This window comes from Amia ocellicauda, chromosome 20, assembly GCF_036373705.1.
Source record: "Amia ocellicauda isolate fAmiCal2 chromosome 20, fAmiCal2.hap1, whole genome shotgun sequence".
Taxonomy (NCBI): domain Eukaryota; kingdom Metazoa; phylum Chordata; class Actinopteri; order Amiiformes; family Amiidae; genus Amia; species Amia ocellicauda.
In genome coordinates this window covers 14453704-14478203 of record NC_089869.1, presented here as the reverse complement: position 1 = coordinate 14478203, position 24500 = coordinate 14453704, and the positions used below count along the sequence as shown (strand labels likewise).

Genomic DNA, 24500 nt, shown 5'->3' with positions numbered 1-24500 from the left:
CCTCTGCCTCTTGTTGGCACAACTAATAACCTGGCCGACCAGCTGGAGAGACCTGGAGGGGCCCAGCCCAGCAGGGGCCGCTCTGTCACATCTCAGCTGCCTGTCTGCTCTCATTTTCCGACTCCCTCTAGAAACTGGCGGGCACATTTACAGTAGATGCTGCTTCAACTGCAAATAGATCCCGAATTAGAAGCCTCGCCTTCGAGTTGCACTTGAAAAATGGCCCTGCACAAAATAATAATTGAGGACTGGGATGCCTTTGCATATATTATATTTCATACAATGTTCGGTTAACAACAAAATAACCTACATCGAAGAATGCTATTCAATTTTTCTTTGGTATGCTTGCATGCGAGAAAACTATATTTTGTGTGTTTATAGACTTGAAATTTAGTTTTTTATAGATGTAGAAAGAAAGCAATTCCCCAGAAAATGTATTAGCTGCTATAAAAATGTATATGTAAGAAAACCTAAGTGGCCTTACGATTTCAGTTTAGAGAATGAGTCAAAGCCGCGAAGCAGTCACAAACTGCAGGCTGCAATGGGTGACATCTCAGAGAACCGAGTTACACCAGAGATATTTAACACCCACTTACGTAACATGGGTGTTTCATGCAACATTATCACACAGGTAAAATAATAATCCCTCGACACTTAATGGCACAGAAATGCTTTGAGAGTGCAGCTCTGTGACAGCCTTGTACCAGCAGAAATGGAGCACTCCTTCAGTGCGAAGTGTAGTGCAACATTTTCTCAGAACAGCAAATGGATAATTCTAGTTATAACAGGGCTGCTGGCATCATGGTTCTTCATGTACCACTAAACTAAACAGTGCTGGATTGAAGAGCATAAAATATAACTCTAAAAACTGCACAAGCTGCTGCCTCTCTCTGTAGCGAAACCAACACCCTCTGCTTTCCAGCTGCTTTTACTGTTGTGTTATTAAACAAAATCCCAAAACTTCAGGAGGCATAAAGACTGAATTCCATCATAGCCTACTCTACAGTAATTCATAAAGAATTTCACTCTTCTGTTTAGCCTGCTATCTTTATATTATCTTTTCTTTCCAATCAGTTTCCTCCTTCACATTAGCTACAGCTCCTGAGGCTGTATGTTCCTTCTTGTTTCATTAAGCGGGATGACAAAAACGCCTCATTTAAGTTAAAAAGCTCAGCTGAAGGGAAATTACAACTGCAATTTAAGGGAGAGAACTCAGTATATATATATATTTAGTTGTAACTGCAGGAATTGTTATTCTAATGTGAGTTTGTGATTTTACTAATTAAGCAATTCTTATCGTTGTCATATTTCCGAAAGCCCATTTCCCTGCTTTCATCTCCGGGTTTAATAATTTTATATCAAGGCTGCAAGATGAAATCTCTGATTAATATAATAGCCTTCCACTAAACTCTACTGACCGCTGTTTCAGCACTGCTAATGAGGAGTCTACAGTCATTAAATCGCAACGTGCTGGTGTTTCCGCGCAGTTCGGGATAATATCTGAGAAGCTGATGCCCCCACTAATGCCATTTGTTGCCGGGCAACTCAGGGAGTAGAACTGTGTTGCAATTCTCAACTTGCGTTTCATGTGCTGTTAACATCTGTACATTTTAGATACTTATAAGATACATCTCTTATTCTAACAGAATATTAAAGCAGCTTTCCAAAAAGGTTTACAACTTGGAGCATGCAAAACAATAATGCTTTTTCACTATTAGCTGCATTAAAGTCTATTACATTGAGAGTGGCTTTTAACCACTCTACTGTATGGGTTAGAACAGTCACATTTCAAGTATAGATTTTAACAAGTTTAATTGTGCTGAACTGCAGCATTTAACTTTAAGCAGCTGGCAAACTAAAGTCAATGAAAATGAAACACCCATCCGAGAGCTGATACGACCTCTGCATCTCTATGTGTTCCTTTTTACCTCTAATGCCAACAACGTACTTGTACATAGGTACTCGCATGTAATGCAACACCGTGTTTACAGCACGTGTCTTATTCCGAGTCAATATGTGCAGACAAACATTGATTTTAAATAGTGAATATATACTTGCATTTGTGTTTCATCAGGTAAACGTCAGGCAGATCCTCCTGCTATGCATTGGCGGTTTATTCCAACCCCTGTGTTCAATATACATTGATCAAATTTAATAAACTGCCCTGAAGTTTGGCCACTTGGGAGGGAAGTGGGAAAAAAGCTGGTTTAAGCAATGATTAAGTTTGTTCCTGCCACAGCACCTTACTGTATTCATGTTTCATTCATAAAGGACACAGAGGGGCAGCCAGGGTTTGAAGCAGATCTTCTTGGTTGAAGCCTCAAAAATGCATGGCATCCTAATCCCAAGAGTACATTTCTCTAATGCTAAAGTCCCTCTAGCGTTTCACACGTTGAATGGATGTGAGGGATCCCATCTGGCAAGGGAGTGCAGGTGAAACACATTAATTCATTTGTTCGAAATGTAATCAAGTCTTTGCTGAGCGCTGGTTTACATGATGAGAACAATCTGCCAGCCATTACCTTCCTACCCGTGTTTTCTCCTTCACGAAGCAATGCTTTTCGAGTAACGAAGCTGAGCTGATTACTTCTGGGAGCCAAAAGTATTAAAACAGATCAACAAGCCAGCCTCTATTAGGGATGTAAATATTTTTCCTGTTTTGTTCTACGCTAATGCGTCTTTCCTACCAGTGTCCTGTGTGAAATATATTCAACTTCCAGCTTTATTGTTTAAATCTTAACAGACCTTTTATTTAAAAAAAGGGAAACTACTACCTCTGCAAACATGCAATTATGTTGTAAAGCATCATACACACAAGAAAATTATCTTGTATTTTACTGTCCTTAAGTATTGAAGAAAATGTTCTGGATGAGTAGCAAAAATCGATACATTTATCCACCCTGTGTTGTTCTATTAAAACAGAGACCTACGTATCCAAATACTGATAGCAATAATTATTTATTTATGTGTTAAAATGAAACAGAAAAAGTATGTGGGGGAAAATAATCAATTATGCAAATCTAATCTTTATCACAAATAACATAATAGCACAAGCCATCTATGGAAGATTGATTTACACTAAAAATAAATGCTTGTTTTTCAGGGAACCCCCCTCCTAACTAACTAACAACATAAATCAAGTCAGTGTTGTTTCAGACACACTAAGCTAGATAATAATATCCCTGTTTGAATTATTGACAAGGAAGAATATGACAGGCTACACAGCTGCTTTTATCTGAATGTGAATAATGAGCTGTGAATAGCTGATTGCGTTCAGGGGTGAGGCTACTACTGGATAGGTTTATCAAAAACAAGCGTTCAGGAGGGGTAAAGATAGGGTGATTGAAAGAAACCATGGGCTCAAGTGTTCAGGTTATAATAAGGGTACAAAGCTTATTTTTTATTTTACTTTTTAATGATAACCAGCCTTCTCTGGCCTTTAATCATTTCTCATTAACAAGGTGGTTTGCACTAATTACAATTAATCATGGATTGTGGGTGGGAGCTACTGACACCAGACTCTTGCCATCAGATGCCCCCCTTCCTTATGGCTGGCCAATCAATCCCTCGTTTATGAAGCCCAATTAAAGATCGTATGATTAAATAAATGTAGGCAGCTCAGACAGAACCCTCGATTCTGGATCGCTAGGAAGGCAGCCAGTTTCTGAATTGTGCCCTAAATAAAATCATATCAAATAAATAAATAAAAACAAGCCTCACTGAAAACCAACCCCCACCGCCTCTACCTCCCACTGGGTAGCACTGAAGGTTACTCGCAGCAGGATACTTCTCTCCACTCCACCCCCAATTTCTTTCTTCTCCACACAATGTAAAAAAATTAAAAAAAAAAAAAAACTAATTATGGAAGGCAGTCTGCATTCCAGTGCGGTTGCTGAAGTGCGATGCCTGGATTTTGGATTATGGAGAAGGAAAATCAGACAACCCATTTGACCACAACTGCAAATTGCACTGGGCATGTATTGCCCCCACCCCCGCCAAAAAAAAAGATTTTCATTATTCTGAAATATTTTCAGGTGTGAATAGGAAGACACAAATCCAAGTGGTTATCTCCAAGTGCTTCAGGGCACTACACCTATCATCCATATATTTGTTTTAAGCTGGTGAAACAAGATACATGCAGTTATTTCTTGTGCTATAATGTTTGTAGAATTGTAAAGATAATGCATTGATAATCCACAACTTATTTGAGGGATACCTAATAACTGAAACAGAAAGAAAAGTGGATAAAAAAGTGGCTTCAAAGTAGGATTAACCTATGTTAAAATGTGGGTAGTTCTCTAAATTAGACATGGTGCCACTTCTGTATTGCTGAAACTGAAGCAGGAGACGGGAGGTCATCTCCAAAAATGGCTCACTTACTTATTCTGGTGCTTGGAGCCCTGGAGGTGTGCGTGGTATTGCTCGATGGAGTTGAGAATCACGTTGCACACGCTGCACGAGTAGCTGTTCCGCAGAGCTGGGGGAGAACAGACAGACATGCTTACAGCCATGAAAAACACAAATACACCCAAACACAGGATAGCAGCCTCCAATTACATTCATAAGCTGGATGGAGTGCGACTAACAGCTGATGTACCATGAAAATGCAGGTGTACTGTAAGAAAAGTGACTGTATGACTGTCAATACAGTGTGTAACAAAAGCACACAGCGAAAAAACTACATATATTGCTAAATATGTGATGTTCAAATGCACTCAAATTCTGGCATTCAGCATTTAGTAAATTCTCCTTTGGCTTTGAAAACATGGAGGAGGTGCTTGCTTTAGCTGTATCTGTGTCCCAGGAGGGATATTCAACCACTCCTCCACGCAAAACCTGCCCAGCTCCTCCAAGTTGTTTGGCTCCTGCTTTTGGACTGCTTTATTTAGTACCAGAAATGTTCTGTTGGTTTGGGGTCTGGAGATGGTGATTTCCAATCAAGAACGTCAATTCTGTGCTTCCTTAACCGTTTGTTTGTAGACTTTGATGTGTGTTTTGGATCATTATTGAGATTCAAAGTCCATCTGGAACCACGCTTGCCTTTCTTGACAGGAGGCCAGGTTTATTGGCTAAAATACAGCACTTGCTAATTTCAGATATTCAGTTAGTTTCCAGTCTTAAACATCCAAATCTTAAGTTAATGCAGATATGGCAATTCATTAGCCTAACACCTAAATAATATTTAGAATCTTTATGCTGAACTGTGATACTGCATTGGAGTGAAGAAAGGACAGGCTTTTCACTATAAACCACTGTATTACATCAGTAGATTACCTGCCCCATTTCAAGGCCAAATAACAGCATGAACGCCCACCCCAGCTTACATCAAAATAGTCCCACAAAACTTTCTACTAAGGTAAGTCAGTAAAAAATAAGCCCTAACCTGAAGGAAAGCCTAAAAAATTTACTAAGGACACAACCTTAAACCTAGTCCGGAATAAAGTGTAACCCTGATTTCCTTGTTTGTTACAACTTAATTGATATGCAAAAAACAGCAACAAATCTCACAATAATGCTCTCTCAACAACCTAAATGGAATCGTAAGACCATTCCTACCTATCATTAATTTAAGCTTATCTTATTGTTCATGTTTTCTCAGACATCCAGTTTTACAGATGCTATGGTGTTCTTCTCTTCATAAGTTTAACGTTTTTTGCTCCAAATATACAACTATAAAGCGTTTAAAGCATTCATCAAGTCACCACCAATTTGTCATTTTAGCATAAGAGTCCTTTTTTGTGTCTAATGATAAGTTTGTTGCCCTTAAATAACTAGAACATGGATTTATCTTGTGCTCCTGTACATTCCTGGCAGTAGGTTTTCTTGTGCACCTGACATGCATCACTGACAACCCTTTTTAAGCCGTTGAAGATAATTTATTTTGTGGAAAAATAAGAAAGGCGTACAGAAATGTAGCAGGTGTACAGAAAATGTTGCACAGAGAGAGGATTATGTGTGGGCATATTGAAAATTACCTTTTGAATTCACCATGTGAAACTTTTTTTACAGACTGACCTCTGAAGCAGGGGCACCGTTAATACACATGGAAATTAATTACCATTAGAGGACATTTTATCAGGACAACTAATGAAGCTGTCCCTCTGGGGAATTTGTCGTTGAAGAATTTTCCACGGGTTCTGTTAGGATGGATGGAAGCCAGTTACTCTCCAATGCGCCTGTGATTCAGGAAACAGATGTGCGCTAATTAAAGGGTTTGCAGGTGGTACAGAACCACGATGGGCCCGAAATAGCCTGGTGGTGTGTGAAGAGCAAAGGATATCATTCACACAGACATCTGCCCACACACCAATAGGCAGACGAACACACACTCGCACACACACCTGGCCACCGAAGCTTTATTAACCATTTTAATGTTTTGCCCCATGTTTGAAACATTGTAGAATATAAGAGGTTCATGTGAAAGAGTAATTTAAAAAAATAAAAAATAAAAATGTATCTGTGTGATTAAAATATTTGTGGTCTGAGTAAGAATGGGAACTATAATTGTGTTAGTTTATTACATGTAGATATAGACCATACTGTACAAATTTGCTCTCGTTTGTTTGCAACAGTTACTGTTCAGACATCTGCTACTGTGTCAAAAAAACATGCTGCATAGTGTAGTTGCTCCTACAGTATGCGGGTTAATACACTTTAATGTATATTACTGTTGATGATAAAAATCTAGACCTACCAGTCTCTCTCAAAACATCTGAAAAAAAAATACTTTCTGAGTTTGTATATATTTCTGTGTTTGCATACAACACTTAAAGAACTTGGACTTGCATTGTTCCAAGACAAATGCAGAATAATTGTAAAACGTTTTCCAGACAATTCAGTGGGAAAAAAAGACTCCACGTTGATTCAATGAAGAAAGAAGCCTGACTCCAAGGTTTCTTTAAGAAGCATTGTATACCTGTGACAGAGAGCTACTGACTGATGCTACCTCTCCTACCTTTCAGATGATGAACATGTATTAATTAAAATCATGTTCTTTTCTGTAAATTGAATCTAAAATGAGGATAAAACATCTGGATGGTAGATTAAAAGGCTAGGCCACAATCTGTTTTGTAGCTGGCTCTCCAGATTGACGTGAGGTTGTATAAAACGGTGATTAATTGCTGCATCATGTATTTATTTCTGTTAATAAGCTCTTTTTTTTAATGAACATTTCCATGTTCCAGGCCCTTGACAGCTATGGTGTGTTGTTAATAAACCTATCTGCTATCATACAATAATAATTTTTAATCCCTGTTAATTAAAATGCAGCAAATGCTAACTGTTTCACTGCATGCAGATCAGACGCTGGGGGGTGTGGCTTCTGATAAGATAAGCTCTTTGATGATTGTTGTAGAGTGTCAATCAAATGATGCTACAATAAACTGTTATGCTATTCATTCTTTTTCTAAATATCCAATCCATGTGATCTCATCAAGTCCTGTACAATCGACCTGCTACAGAAAAAACACATTGATAGGAAAGAGTGAGAAATTGATAGAGTGTAGATGATTAATTCCCATGATTAACTTTCGCATGGGAAACCATGACAAAGCAAGGTACATGCATGGTATAACTATGGAAAAAACATTGTTTACTGTGGTAAACCTTGCCAAGCTCCCCTGAGAGTTACAAATCCAATAAACGTCAGCATCCATATTCATTTTCGTGTTTCAAAGAAATGGAGAAAGGGGCAAAAATAAGTTCTTGACCAATAACAAAATTCTGATCAGGATAGAAGTGGCAAAGATTATTGTGCGAGGAGCATGTGGATAGCTCGGGGATATGTTGTAAAAAGGGAACAAGATTAACTTAGATAAGTAGAATATGTATTCATACCAAGAGTAATTCGACCTGATTTATCAAACAGAAACTGTCCAGGGGCCTGCAAATGGTCTGCATAGGGCTTTATGCCATCACAGTATGCATGTAAAATATGCACTGCATGTCATTGTAACTCTTAGATGTTATGCAAAGGGATTTATAACTCTGCCTGTGATGCCAGCCCTGGCTGCTGAAGAAAGCACAGGAGGATGATGAGGAGTGAGCAAGCTGGCATGAGTCAGCCTTCCCACCCCAGGGAGCCCTAGCGTGGCTTTATCAAGGAAGGCTTTTATGTTTTGTTTGATTCCCATGAAACTGAGTATCCCAAGAGTGAGGCCGAGTGAACTGAATGCATAAATCACTGCCATGGCGCTAACTGAGCCTTTCTCAATGTCAATGTCTGCCACCATGCCACTGGGAATGTGGCCACAGTGTTGTGTAAGACACACAATCCGACAAAAAGACAGGAGAGAGCTAGAACCAGCAGGACGCCCGACACAGAAACTATATAAATTTCTCTAGGGCTTCTTTCTTAAAAAAGTGGACCATCATCAAGAAAGAAGTTCCCACCACTTGCTCAATTGTAACATCTTTTTCATTCCTGTTTCCCTACTCTTTCTTTGGTGTCTTTCCATCCACCTTTCCCTCTCTCCCACGAAATAGGTCGGGCGGTCCAACCCTCCATGCAGATGAACTCCTCAGTATTACTCATCCACAGCTGGGGGACAAGCTGACAGTCATTCCTCACATCTCCCCATCCTGTCAATAACATTGCAGGACAACAATTAGATAGATTGGGAGATGCATGCTTTTCTTTTCCTCCCCCAAGTATATGATTGTCCCTCAGAGACCCTGTATGCCAATTATTTTAATGCTCCTATGAGTGTATACCCCAGCCCTGCCCTGGGTCCAGTGAGTAATGTGTTGCCTCCGTTACCACAAAAAATAGATTTTGCAAGGTTAAAGTATCCATTCTCATAAAATAAATAGATTAAACTGGTCTGACATAGGAAGAAGGAAGATTCGGCAGCACATTAGTTGATATCCTGAAATTTAGAACTTAGGGACAAATATGTCTAACACCCAGCCTAATTGGGAATTAGATCAATGCGATTGGGAGGCATTGCCAAGTATTCCTATTCATTTCCCCCGAGTGTTGCCAAAAGGCCAGTGTTTCCTCATATAACAGAGTAGATGATTTCCTGTGTTCTTGGTCAGACAGATTCTCCTCTTTATATCATACATCAAACTGTCTTCTTAGGTGAACATAGAGGAAATGAAGGTCAGGCGACGAAGGCTTCGGTCAGATGAGCCTTCAGTACCGTTAACAAAGCTTAGTTAGTCAGGAGTGAAATCTGTGCTGGCGGTGCATGGTGAGCCCCATTAACTGAAATGAAATGAAATGCTTTTTCCTGTGCTGTACTGTTAATTTAAGTTCTACCATAAACACTGTTCCACATCTCTCTGAACACATCTGGCCCCGTGGCCCTTTGGAGTGGGAGAGGAATACTTCACTTGTACGAAGCAGGGGACTAACGAGGGTGATGGATGAGCCGAGGAGCGTCTGCGGGACTCCCCGGGGCCCGAGGGAGCGCAGGACAGAGGCGGCGAGGAGGCTTCCCCTGGCGTCGTGTTCATTTCGGCAGCTAAAAAAAGAGGCTGATCCGGCCTCCTCAGGGGAGGCTGGGGAATATAACTCAGTAGATGAAGACACTCGGTATCCGTTTTGCAGCAAGGGAGACTAAGAGACAATAAGGGCCCAGAAAATATTAAATGAATTGGCCCCCGCCACTCTATTAACCCTCTTTGTGCTGGAGACAAAATGCTCATCAGCCCATGGCGATCTGAGGAACTATTGACAGCTGGTCCAGGGCCATTTCATTAGCGATCTCACTGTTACGGCACTTGCAGCTGTACCATCTGCAACCAAAGTGTTTAGGCAGCGAGTTGTAGCACTAGATAGGGGGCATGGATCCCATTAAATGAAATTGCGAATATGCCTCGGGATTATACATGGAAGAAAAAAGTCTCTCCCCATGAACGCTCTCACTTACAGACACAATTTACATTCTGCTGAAGTGTTTTTGCGTTCAGGAACATATGCACATACACACACACACTAATCCACAGTCATTTTCTTCAACTTGAGAATGTGTATTGATTTTGTATATTAATGATATGCAACAGCATGAGCTGGTTATCAGTTTCTAGCACCCTCCCACACTGCCTGAAGGAGGGATGTCTTCAATGTAGTACACATGGAAGCAAAGCAATGTCTTAAAGGGAAGGCGATATAATTACTTTCTCATATCTCTCGCACGCCTGTGTATGATTTGTAGCAGAAAGGGAATGGCCTTCCCTTTGTCTCCTCCACCCTGAGCTCCCTGCTGTTTTACTTCGTCCCGTGGGGAGTGGTAGGAGGTTGGCAGGCTTTGTAGTTCTGGTGCGCTCAATGCCTCTAGCTGCCATGGTGAACTTAATCAATACTTGCTCCTTTTATGTGCACTATCTGAGAAAAATGGTTATGCGTATCACATGCTCTTCTGTGGCTTTTCATGCAGTGGAATCGAGACTTTCTTTACCTACGATAGCCACAGCCAAATGCTTGAAACAACACTGAAAGAAACAAGAGGTGTTTTGCTCTTTTGTTGAACCTGCACCCCACACCACCCACAGCAGTACAAATCACTGTTCCAGAGGGTGAACGGGTGCTTGGCTGTAGAGAGAGAGGTTCTTATGCAGCGTATATCATCAAACCTACGATTCGAAATGCATTCACAGGCACACCTCTAACCTGTTATGTAAACAAGCAAGCAAACAAGCAACAAAGAGTGGTCAAGTGACATCAGCATAACAGGCTCAAATACACAGTGAACCATGACCAATCAAACAACAGTCCAATAAGACGCTTATAGCTTCAAATATAGCTCTCTGCATCACTGTGTGTTGCAAGTGCCATGCCTGCAGATTGCCTTGCTCACATCCGGACCAGCTTTTCACATCTTGGCTTTCAAGATGTCAGCTTGCATTCATACAGGGGTGTGTTCTTGAGGCCATCTGATGCCACTGGATGCTGCTGGAGAACTAATGGACTACAGGTGCTTCCATCGCTTCAATCTTAGGAGAAAGATGTTTCCTAAGCACATCTGTCAGTTGTAAGAACACATGCTGATGTGTAACGCTACATTTCTCTGAACCCAAAAATAGAATATGGGGTGAAAAGTGAAACTGTAATTAGCTCTTGGTGGAGAATTAATTGATTTTAACTAGTATAGCTATAGCTTCAGTAACCCATCTTAGTTCAGAATATCTCTCTGAGCTTGCTGATGATGAGGTAAAAAGCCCCTTTGGTTAATATTTTCACATTATTATTAGTGCCAAATGTAGTTATTCAATCCAGAAAAATCTGAGTCACAAATCATCTATGTAAAGCTGTGGAAGCTTATCTCTGTTGAGAAAACCAAAGTGCTGAGGATTTGGGTCACAACTGCAAAAAAAAAAAGAAAAAAAAAGTACTGCAATGACACCACTTAAACCTCCCAGCATCAGTGCAATGTGACTCAGGGTTTGATCAAATTAACTTTTGATCCGGTAGGATGGGCTGATGCAATTATGATACCTAATGTAATAATGTAAGCAGCAATTGATTGTGTACAATTATGACAGTTTGAAAAACGTTTAGCTCATATTAAACAGCATCTTTTAGAGATGTTAAAAAAAACACACACAAAATTGTACAATCCATTCCTGGAGGAGGGAGGCTTGGGGTTTATAATGTAATTGAAAATCAAAGAAAAAAACAACAACATATCTACAAAACCTCTGCAGATGAATTTCTCCTCCATCGCTTCTAAAGGTAGGGCACAGGAGGCTGCTGTATTCTTAATTCCACACAGGGCATCTGATTGGCACGAAAATGTAGATGCTTTTCTTGCTTCCCTCTCACTGAAGAATCATGAAATATTTCGAAAGCTATTTAAATGTTTATTTTCAGTGTCTGTCTTGTTTCTGCTACTGTGCTTTTTATTTCTGTATATAGCATGTGCCTTCTAGACTCTTCCTGACTCTCCGTGGGGTCAGACCTCCCACTGTGACACCAGCGCAATAAATTGCTCTCCGGGACATTTTCTCTTTGTAAATGTGTACAACCCTCCATTCCAGACTCTTTACCACCTGTCCTGTATCAGTTAAGTATTACTCTTCATACAGCAGGACTGGTTGCACTCTAGGGGAAGCAAGACACAACATTTGAGCTTTAACTACTAAAATGAATTGCTATAATGTTACCAGGAGCAACACACTAATCTTCTGGAAGGTCTGTGGTTCTGTGTTTTAGCCTCTGGATCTCCAGAACATTTACTGTGCCGAGGAAGGTGCTGGTTAGGATGCAGCTCGGCTTGGAGGTCAGGGCCTTGCTTGTTGTCTGCTAGTCTGGCTGTTGAATTGAGAAAGTGAACCCTCAGGCTGTGCTTTGCTTCAAATACAGAAAAGTGCTCTCGTTTTTGCTTAGCAGGACAGAATAAAACAGCAGTTAGAGAGATTCCTGGGGCTTTATTGCTGTCCACATCGGTGAAGTGCCGCACACAGGGCCACATCGGGGATCAATCTTCACAACACTCCCTTAACCCTTCGTTTCACAGCCGAATCTGGATGACTGGGTTTCTATTTTTGTTTTTAATTTCTTACTCCTCTTTACGTATCAAATAAACATGTTCAATCTTTCTAACCTAAGACTGCCGAATGAAAATAACAAAAGCTTTTCTCCTTAATTTCTAAGTAATAGGGATGAATTAGCCATGAGCTAAGTTTCCCAGACAGCAATACCTATTAGCTCTTTATATGTTCGCTCTGGATAAGAACATCTACTAATAAATAAAGAATAATATTAATGTTGGATTTTGCCATCTTCCCTGTAAGTGACTCACCACTGTTGTGTATGCTGTATACAAACCATCTTCTAGAAACTACGATGAACATCCCCTGTCAATCTCAGGTCAGACATAATAGGACTTTACGAAACAATGTTTTTGTACTTATTAGGATGGACATTCACTGACCTGTGGTTTCAGTGGCATCCAAGCTCCCTGCCAGCTGCTCCAGGAGCCGTGCCCTGGCGGCATTCCTCTTGTGCTTCTTGCCTTCATAGTGCTGCTGTGCCATCAGTGGGTTGTTGAACCAGGCGCTACATAAGCAACAAAACTTCCCCGCCTCCCCATCTTTGGCTGGGGGCCAGCTGGGGGGCGGCACCGGGTCTGTCGGTTGTGGTGTTGAAGGGGCGGAGTCTGGGGAAAACGGCAGATTGGTGTCAGTGACAGAAACATGATTTAAAAAATGGTTTACCCCAGCTAGTTACCATAAAATAAGGCATAAGAAATGTTGTGCCTTGAGTACATCTGCACTTTCAGTGAAGCGTCCCCGGAACATGGAATTGTGGGGGAAAGTAATTTATCGAGATGTGGTTTACGTGAAGGTGCAGAGCACATCTAATATAGACTTTCATTTTATAGAAATGTTCTTTCCACATGGGAATGGCAAAGATGGGAAAAATAAACCGCCAGGTGATGCACTGTGTTTAACATTTTAGGTACGTTGCCATGGTATCAAGCCACACAAGATAGGGATGCTCTGCTGTAATCAGAGGGCCACCACCTTTCACAGCGCAACTGGAATGTGCCAGCACTGGGGTGGCCAAAGGGGGGTCACACACCTTGCACTTTCACAGATTATCTAACAAACCACAAAATAACGCCTATAGCATCATCTACAGTACTTATTTCAAAAACTTCCACAAGCCACATTCTTATGTTTTCTGTATTCAGGATAGAATTCTCCTTTGAGGGCATAAACTACACTGACAGGAAGGTGATGTGGTATACAGTTAATGTTTCCCATATTGAATTGCAGAGAGCAGTTTTCTGATGAGAACACAGTTTAGACATTCAAGCTCAAATTGCAGGTCATTTGCTATCATTGCGACAGGGAGAGTCCTGAATGGAAAATAAGAGAACTCACCAACTGAGTTTTCAGGGCAACTGACTTATGAGCAAGAACTGCCTCCAAAATGACCCCTAAAGAGGAAATCTTGCGAGATTCAAGTGATTTAAGCAAAAATGTGTACCCACTTTTAGTTTCTATCAAATCCTCTGCAAGATATCATGTATGTACCTGAAACTATAGAGACCAAGAGAAAAAGTGATCTCTTTCTAGTCCAAGGTGAGACACATAGAAACACATCCTATTCTCTGCCCTGTGGAATGAAACATTGTGCTTCTCTCCTGTCGTGACGGCGCCTCACAGCAACCAACACTCCTCACTGGGCCTGTCACAAACAGGAATTTCATTTCAAGACAGGCTGTAAGATGAATTGAAGGTGAGGACGCTTGAGTCGATCAGATAGTAGAAGCGCAGCAGGAAGACATACCTCAGAGAAGCAACAGGCCAAGGGTAACACAGACCTAGGCCCCCACACAGCAGCTCAAGGGCATCTTTAGAATACAGCAATTCTGTCACGATCAATATGCATCTAGTGTGTCTCCATGACAAAGATTTGTTTGCATGCTCATCAAGGTTACCTTTGACCAACTCCTTCATACAGCTTAAAAATGTCAATCGTATATGCGATATAAATAAATAAACAAAACCAAAATATGAATCATAGATTAAGCGTAGATCCATAACAATATTGCAAAAATACAAGATAATACAGACAGAGATGATTTTAGGTTGAGACAGTACCAGGGTGCTCTTTAGGCAGTAGTGGTAGCTTGATTTTTGAGTAGTGTCATCTTTGAGATTGACTGAGAAATGTGTTTTATGATTTTATCCCAGTGAAAAATAACTTAAACTGCAAGACTTTGAATTCTTTGATTTTAAGAGACGAAAAACGCTTTAGTGTCCCTTTTGCCCTCTGATGAATGACTTATTAGTGTGAAGTTAGGACCATTTTCCCCTCGATTAGACCATTTGTCTGCTCATCAGACAACTCAGTGAAGCAGGCCTGATTGCAGAGGCGGTCCTGCCTTCATGGTGAGACAGAAAGCACCCAAATCCTATCACCCAAGTTGCAATCCCAATCCAGCACCTTCATCAGTAATTTTGCATGATCTTGGGCAGCAGTGTGGAGTAGTGGTTAGGGCTCTGGACTACGGTCTAAGAGGAGGGTTGTGGAGTCTGGGAGGTTGTACCCTTGAGCAAGGTACTTTACCTAAATTGCTCCAGTAAAAACACAGCTGTATATATGGGTGATTGAATGTAAAAATAATGCGATATATTGTAAGAATTGTAAGTTACCCTGGATAAGGGGTGTCTGCTAAGAAATATAATCATAATAATCATCTTATTAGGTCCAAACAGCACATCAGATGGCACAAAAACATTTGGAAAATATAAATATACAATAATAATAATACCAAAAACATGAGCAGCCTCTTTGACTCATTCATCTGAATTAATTGCATACACAACATAATTGATATGTTTTTCACAATCTCTCTGAGGTAGCACATGTATTTCAGAATGAGGAAGTGATTATAAGAAAATAGTCCTATAATCTGTAATGAAAGGGGACTGTGATCGCTTTTAACAAAAAAAGAATTTCCTATGTATAATTCTATTTATTATATTCGATTTTCAGGTATAGCTGTTGTAATTATAATGCATAATTTATCATCATTTTTTCAGGAAATGCCATTCAGTTGACCTTCAAATGTCATAGATTAAATATGGTACATTGTTGTGCAGTGTATTTAAGTAAGTCTAATGTTGCTCCAAATGCGAATTGTGAATTTGTGAACAGATGTCTGATCACGGTGCTTGGTAGCATTTTTATAAAGGTGCCCGCACTCTTGGGTAAGGGTAAGACAGAGTCATTCATCCCTCAAGGACATCTCCACAGGTGTTCCGCACACGTTATGTTTAAGACACATTGACATTTCAGAGGAAGCTGTACAATTAAATCACTGACGGATTACATTAAATTCTCAAGCCTTACAATTTGCTGTAACTATTACTGTTTCAAGGTCAGAATTAAAACCGTTCAAATTCAGGCTGAAAAGATACCACCTTGATTTTACTACCCTGGCAAATTTACAATAAAGACTTTGGTCAGACATTTGGAGCTGAAGAAATAGCACTTACTTTGTCAAATGGACCCAACTATGAGAAACTGGGGCTGGAGAAGAAAATATTGTATCCCCCCTGCATGAAGATCAATAGCACAGTACTAGAGTAACTGCACCCTGCAGCTCGGTGCCCTGATTTATGAATGCCCTTCCTTGGCTTTGTGTAAAGACCGAGCTCAGGAGTAATTTAAGAGAAGACTCCCGCACATGCCCAGAAAGAACAAGAAAAGGCACAACTGTCATTTGGGAAACTGTTGCTAAAGGAACCACAAAATAAGTGTCTTCAAAGCTATGTAAAGAAGACCAGTCTATGATGGTAACCCCTCTGAGACAACTGAATCAGGACATCCCCACATCAGAGTACAAATGTTAACCAAAAATGGTATGCTGTCTCCTAATCTTTTCAAGGTAATATGACTTGTGACTGTAAGGACATACGTTGTATACCCAATTAATTTTGAAGAGAACTTAGCATATGTTCACTTAACTTTGCGTATATCCAAGAAGATATAACGTATACCCTTCTATAATTGCTATAATTAATTCTGACTTTAGTCCGCCATTCCCCGGTGGACAAACCGCTAAATTAAATATCTCCAAGGTATGTGTTTTAAAAGCAGATGTAATTTAAAAACATCGACTAGCCAGCTGTAACTCTAGGAGTCTAATGAATGTGAACACTTCGGATTTTAAAGGTTACCTTTGCTGGTTTCAACTGTTAAGTACTACTTTTAATTTAAAACATTATACTGAGATGACTGCAACATTTTCAATCCATCTCTCAATTAATATCTCCTCCATACACCTGCGCCAATCTGCCCATTTAAGTTGGAATGTAATAAAATATCCATCAGTGAGTGACACATACATGCCAGTGTAAAATTAAGTACAGTGCACATTTTTAAATACATGGGCAAAAAGACAGCAATTGACTACTAAAGCGGTGTGAGAGAATCCTTAGATAATGTGCAGGTGGAATAGGTATGAGGGGGCTTTGATGTGAAAGGTTAGATTTTTTAATTATCAATTTGTTTATGATTTGATGGTCAATGGGGATTCTTCCTTTCCTAGTTAAGTTTCAGTAAGATGGTACAATTATGAGATGTCAGTGCATAGCATTGTACCTCTATCACAGTATTCCTTTTATACTCCCCATGTCACAGAGTTGTGCTCCAGTGACATTGAGTGCGACATATACTCTATCAGCGATCTCTGAATAAATTACTAAACTTATACGGTGTGGTTTGTGGGATTGTGAGTGTGTTTTGGTGGGCGAGGGAATGTGTGTGTCACTTTGTGTATGCCTGTAGGGATTGCATGTCTTGGGCAAGGCTTTTATTTCAATTTCTCTTATCTTCTCTACCCTATTGTTAAAAGGTCCCTTTCATCATTTATTAATGGCCTGCTGTCATAATATTCACACAGGGAATGTAATCATGGCGTATTTATATCCCAAACGGCGAAGCCTGCAGAAGCCACCGCTGTGGCAGACAGGAGTTAAATGGAGGGTGTCTGACAATGGCGCTGTGTGAGAGAAGAGCTCAGACTCATGCTGCTTTCTCATCTGTAATTCTGTCCCACAGTTTACCCTTCGACGATCTGAGTTTTGCTGGGCACTGCCTTTCAACAGTTAGAAATTGAGAGGTTTTAGGAGAGTACATTAACTGTTATATTGTTGAGGAATCAGACTAGACTAGAATTACAGACTAGAAGGCTGGCTGAGACTGGAAAGGTACTTTGCTGACAGTGTCTGTCATGTGCTGTTTTGCCATACCTGTGGGTGTAGGTGTGCTTGGAGGCTCTCCAAGGACCAACCGCACCCTCTTGGCATGTGTCTTGCCCTGGTAGTGGGATTGGGCCACAATGGCGGAGGTGAAGAACATGTTACAGAGTGTACAGCACTTGTTCCTGTCCACTTCACTTTCGTCGCTGTCCTGCAGGGAGAGAGAGGCAGGCGCAGGTCAACAAGGGGTCATACAGTGATGGCTTTATGTGGCATGTTAACAGCTGGCTGGTAATGCAAGAAAAAACAGATTGTCTTCTGTGGACTTCAGAAACTGTCTGGAAAGAGATAGCACAACCTCGATTAATAGCACCAGTAGAGCTATGTTTATATATTGTGTATTTAGTGAGTAATGTGTAAAGTAGGTTTAGTATGAAAAGAAAAACAATTGTTGTGCTTTTATTATTAATAAAATAACACTTTTCCTACCTAATTATTTCGAGAGGAAAGGTGAAAACACTTAATATGCGTAGGATCACGGGTCTTGTTAATGTATATTATTACAATGTGGGTATTGATTCTGTTCAATAGTAACCTAATTGAACACACCCACACTAAGTCACTGCTATGATTTCAAATACGAGTCATACAAAAACTGTATCTTACGCATTTTCTTTCATTTCTTACAGAGAGACATAGAACAAGCCGAAAAAGATAGGAAGACAAATTAGTCTTTAATTAGTCATTAGTCAAAAAATCGTGACTATTTTATAAGAATCTAAAGAGTGGGGCCTTTTCTCAAACGTCTGGTTCAATGAGCTCAGTCTTCACAAGACATTTAAAAGCATGTGACTGAGCTTGCTACTCACTTTGGGTGAACATGTGGTGTTCCCTAGAGCCACACAACTCAGATTAAATATTTATCTGCACTTGTTTGATTGCAAGTCTCTGCCAATAAATGGGTTTAATTATGAATGAACTAAGGATTCAATACAAACCTCCAGGAGATAAACAAGCAAGCAAAAAATAAATAAATTATCCAATTCAACAACTAAAAGTCAACAAACATTTCTGACAGAACTCTTTGGAGTCTTCCAACCCAGGCTGCCCTAAAATGGTTTGATCTTTTGATTTACACCACAGTACCAAGTCAGCACAATGTGCATATGAAAGGAGAACTACTAAGATTCACAGTAAAAATGTGTTTTATGATATGCTATGCCTCAAATAGGGAGTTATTTTCCCAGGACCAGGCGAGACTCACCCCTTTGCTTGTAATTGGAGTCATCGTATCTGTGCTCTGCAGAGCTCAGCACTGGAGTAAAATCCCTGAGTGTTTGATTCTGTGTACTGCAGCTAACAGCCTCAAATTGGACTCATTAAGTCCTCCATTATCACTGTGAGGAACGAGATCTGCCTGTTTCCACAGAGCTTCCCTTCCAGGGACGTCCTGCCACAATTCATGGGCCTGGGGAAACTAAGGAGTTTAGTATTAAATGAGCCAGATAGGGGGAAAACTAACTCATCCATTGATTTCTGGCCTATTTCTCAAGGCTACTCAGCTGCTAGGCATCCATTACAATGCTAAGCAGTGCCTTGATCGTACGGCAGTGTTGTGTAACGGTTCGAGGAAGTGGGAGACCATGTATTTTAGAAGTTAAAATGGAAGGACTTGGGGGAAGGGCATTTTGGTATTTGAGTGCTTAAATGGGAGGGAGTGAGGGCAGTGTGGTCCACGCAGTTCGACCTTTGGCTCCAGGCATTGCAGTGTCATTTTTAATGCTGAAAGACTGTGAGTCTGATGTAAAGGTTGAAGATCTGGGAAGGTAGTGTGTACTCATTAAAGCCAAGTGATTGGAGGGTTGTGATGTGATGATAAAGGACATTGACGGCAGGGTGGATGTGAGGCTGAGTGGTTAGAGGCAAGAGAATGGGAGAAGGTAGAGGTCTCTTACTCACATTGTTGAATAATACTGCCTTTCTGAAACAAACAAACAGACAAAAACTTAAAATGACAGCCTCTGTCAGCAACTTTGATGACCTGAACTATTCCAGCTAATTTACCTCTTCTCAGAGTCATAGTATTAGCAAAGGTTATTCCATCTGCTTTAAAATAAGGGTTTAGGGTCGGGTGCTTTCTTTAATGCCAGCATTGGGAGCGGAAATAAACCTAAACCTCTAAATAAGTGTGCTATAAAAAGCAAAAAAAAAAGATTGTTTTATTTATCTTCTTTATCTCTGGAAAGCTTGAAGCTCTTGCGCAATGCTGATATATCACGGTCTCTATTTATGTTTATGCTGCAGTGAGACTCGATTACCCATCTTACAGATAAAGTTAAGACTTCCAGTTTTTCTCTTTGCTGCTTGCCCTTAGGCTGGTAGTCTCACAGATTTTCCCTGAAATATTTAACAGGATTGTCAACTCTCCTTTTCACAGCTCTTTGCAGATCCACAGGAGAAACCACCCTATGTGTCCATCTGTGTGTCTGCCAGGGCCTACTGGTGAACTCCTAGCCTGGGATCTTCAGTAAGCCACTGCTTGCTGTTGCCCCATTTTGAATCTCTGTTTTAAATAATTGTAGCACATAAATATTTCACCTTGCTGTGCTTCATTATCCAGGGCTTTGACACCAGTCCAAATAAGGTCAGGATGTTATGAAAAACAATTCATCTAAAAACAGTAAAACACTGAGCTCTATACAGTATAATACAGATTTATAATATTCATTTATAACACAGATTCTGCCTCCAGTCTATTTAAATGCATAAATGTCTCCCCTACTGACCTACTGAGATCCACAGAAAGCTGTATCCCTTCCCTTCTCCTCTGATTTCACCATCTCTCTTTCTCTGTTCTTCCTCTCAGACTCCCTGCTCTCTTTTCCATTTCTCTCTGATCCTCCACTCAATTTACTTGTTCTTTCTCTAACTCCCCTGGACCTTCCCCCCACCCTCTCTTACAATGGCAAGAGATTAAGAGGAGTTTAAGCGAAATGAGAAGGACATTTTTTTGGCGCATTGGGGGACTTTTCTAATCTACTAATCACCTCAGACTTTCCTCGCTGCTGAAGTGAGTTCTTGACGGTTACAGGCACTTCATTGCCATGCACGACTCTGTTATGAGGGATTGAAAACGTGCAGCTTCGGAGCTGTTTCAAGATCTGTGTTATTCAGGGCACTCCTTATGGCAGCAACAGCTATAAATGCTTTACGTGCCACTTAATAGGAAGGCAACATCATAGAAGAAGAATGCACTTGCGTCACTTCCATAGCAACTGTTTTTACAAGGTCACCCTTGGGTCTTCCTAATAAGATGTCTACAATGGCTAGTCTTCCAACACTTCCCAGAATACAAGAGGGGTATTCAAGTGTCTGGAATTCTACTATCCTGATAACGGACAGACGTATTTGATTACCCTGATTACATGGCTTGGAATACCAATTCAGAAAATGTGGTATTTGGCAAACAACAGTAATCCTGCCTGCGTGAAAACACAGTGAATGAAAAGCTGTTGCAGAGACAGAATCAATTCACACAAAGACCTAAAGAGGAGACTGCCAAATCTAGTCCATAAAATGGCTTATATTATGCAAAATAAAATATCCATAACATTATATAGTGCAGTTAATCTGATATTTTGAGCATGTTACTCACTATACAGTGATGGATTTCTTGATAGAGGTTTTATTTGGGATTGTCCCTCATGATCTGATTTGTAGACTGTCAATAATAAATGTAAATACATATGCATTTTATGTGTCAAACATGCCGTTATTGTCACCTTTTGGAAATGAGAGGAGGACAGTTTTTTAACAAATGCATAACATCCCCTAGCTCTGATCTTGACATGTTCCTGGAACCTTTCCATTTTATAGATGATAGAAAATGCCACTTATATGCCTTAGGGAAGGACAGTGATATTTATTAATAAGAAGGCCCTTCACTTTTAGAAGCAGGAGTCCACATTGGAAAATATTTTATTGGGGATTAAAAAGCTTTAGTTTAATACCTGTCCTCCAGACCTAGACAGAAGAATATGACATGTCTGTTTCTAAGGCTTGCCAATTTCACTACAAGTCAATTAATTATATACAATTACATAACACGATTTTAAACAGACTGAAGGCATTAGCTCAACATGTGTTAAAAAAAAAGATGCAGTGTTTATAACAAACCACAAATGTTATCTTCAGTTCATTTCACAGGGGTGCCATGCCAGAGCACCCAAATATACCACAAACAAACATTTCTTTAAGTGTTACCTGAAGAGAAACATCTACTTTTTGGCCCACGTTTACTTCCACCGACTGCTGACCTGATTCTTTCAGAATGGGCTGCTGAAATGACTGCTTTTGATTTCTATTAAAGGGAGTCATAGTAGGCACTGAGTGTAGTGCTTAATGCCAGCACATTCAAACCCAAATCCTAACCACCTACTCCTGTTGTGCACAGCTATACCTAATCGCAATGTTACTCTGTTTAAAACACTGATGCTAGAGCACCATCAGTGTTTTAAATCATCATTTGAGGTCATGTTGTGTGTGTCAGCTGCATAAATGTTTCCTCTTCAATTCCATTAACATGAAAATGTCATAATTGGATGCAAAAGACAGTCCCCATATATTTTGAAGGTGATCTCCAAAGAGCAACGGTTTCCTAGCAGGCTGTACCTGATTCCCAGTACCTGATGATATCTTGGGATCCTCTTTGTTAGCTTTGCCTTTTCTCATATATGTGCACATGCAGAAATAAATGGCGATCGTAACAGATTGGAAATATTTTGTCAGCATGTTGCTCTGGCAATTTCAAGTGTTGGGATTATGTCAGACTGACTTCTGCTTATCGCAAGACAAGGCTAAGGTAGGAAAAGGATGGAAATAAATACATACAGTAAATAAGTAAGGAAATAAATAAATACTATTTTCATTTTGGGGAAGAGGGGTTTTAGTTTGAATGCTGTAACAGTGCTCCGCCATGAAACAAAGTATCTTGATTATTCAAGCTATACTTTCACTGTAAGCAATGACATTTGAATAGCTATCTCCTTATTACCCACTTCCTATACGGAGGTGAAAGCAGTCTTTTTTTGTCTTGAATGAATTTGCACTAAACTCTATTAAAATGCACCCTTTCTTCCCTCAGGAGTGTCTGTCACACATCTGCCGAGCTCATTTGCATGTGACCCATTTTGCAAATAAATACTAAACAAGTCTGATAGCTTTGAAATTTGTCTGGCCTTGCCCTGCTCTTAAAGATGGGATTTTAATTAAATGTGTGTTTATCGCATCCTCCCACTCTGACTTCTGTGGTAGCATGTTTTGTGGGGGTTAAAAAAAAACAACTTCAAAAACAAAAAGTAAAAATAAACCACGGGCTCGGTAAATCAGGCTGAAACACTCCCCTTTTTCGTTCTCTTTCAGAGAAGCAGAAATATCTCAGAGAAAACTCCACTTGTCTTCATCTCCTGTCTGCTGCACCGCCGTTCAGACCCTAAAATGCCAGTCCAAGCCATCCGCAGATTCTAATGCTCCATCATACAGTCCGATATGGACGCAATACAATTAGATCAATGAAAATTTCTTCTTTCCCCAGACAGAAGATGAAACCTTAGCTGACCTACTTTCTCTCTCTCTTCTCTCTTTAAAAATCTTCCACTGTTGCATGAATCAGAAAGAAAATCATGTTCCCTTCTAGTTTTTAGTGAACATAAACAACACGACCTCCATGTTTGTGTGTGACTCAACCAAAGGGTGAGGGTGTTCATAAACAACAAGATAATACAGCATTCATAAGAGCACATTCTGAGTAACTGCCCATTGTTTATGCAGCGCTTTATTGCTTCTATCTAATACACTTGTAAAATCTAAATTTACTGTAATCCATTAATCTGAACCATTATCTTTGGGATTTCATCAGACACGGCGCCAACAGAGCGGGCTGGGCTGTGCAACAGAAACGGAGAGATTGCTGTGAAATTACTACTGTTGATAACAATACTTAAATTATTGAAAACAGACTGAGAGGAAATTTTCCCTCCGTCCACATTATCATAGGGCTGGCAAAGATATTGAAGATAAATGCACAATCACCATCACACTCTGCTGAGAAGGTAAGCACACAGCGTGCTGCAAATATAATAACGGCAACAATATGAACAGCTACAATCAACTCCTTCTCCCCCCTCTGAGGTCCAAGAAATCCTCATTTACCCTTAGTGGGATTTAAAAGTTAAAATGGAAGAAAGCCAAAGGGAAAATAAAGTTTTGACTCCACTTAAAATATAACTATGTATTGACGCATTTTGAAGACCAGATGTTTTGGAGGTTTCCGTGATAAATAGTGATAACAATCTCAACATTTATTCTTTTCCCAGATAAACAAGTAATTCTCAATTACTGGAGATGGAAATCTCAGGCATATGATTATTACATCAGTAGTTTACCTGCTCCTAATTAAAACGTACCATAGTAGAATGTTTCTAAGTTAGGGTGTGCCACATAATAAATACAAAAATATATTAAATCAAAAATAAATCCTACTAGAATTACACAACTCTGTACATCAGAACAACCTCCGGACATAGCTTTGTTTTAAAGTTTATAATGTTGGGAGGCCATGAGGGGTTGGTATAAATTCATAAAAAGCTGAGTAGTTGTGTCTAAGGCTTGAAAAGATGAGACCTTCTCTAAGAGACACTTCTTAGGGATACATCACCACATCCATGTCAGAATGAACTTACAATGTATCTGAACCTAGGTCTTAAGAAGTAAGAACGGGTGAGTTTTACCCTGTGTTCCATCTTAGTAACTGATTCGGCAAAGATGAGCACAGGGAA

General features: G+C 40.0%; 1 protein-coding gene across 1 annotated transcript in view; it reads right to left on the bottom strand.

Moving 5' to 3' along the window:
* Window positions 1-24500, bottom strand: part of LOC136715576 (zinc finger matrin-type protein 4) — a 49581-nt gene that overhangs the window by 8540 nt on the left and 16541 nt on the right. Inside the window, exons 5-7 of the mRNA XM_066692833.1 lie at window positions 17716-17875; window positions 12879-13103; window positions 4381-4477 (exon numbers count right to left, since the gene is read on the bottom strand). Coding sequence (XP_066548930.1) covers window positions 4381-4477; window positions 12879-13103; window positions 17716-17875 — 482 coding nt within the window. The remainder of the gene's footprint in view (window positions 1-4380; window positions 4478-12878; window positions 13104-17715; window positions 17876-24500) is intronic.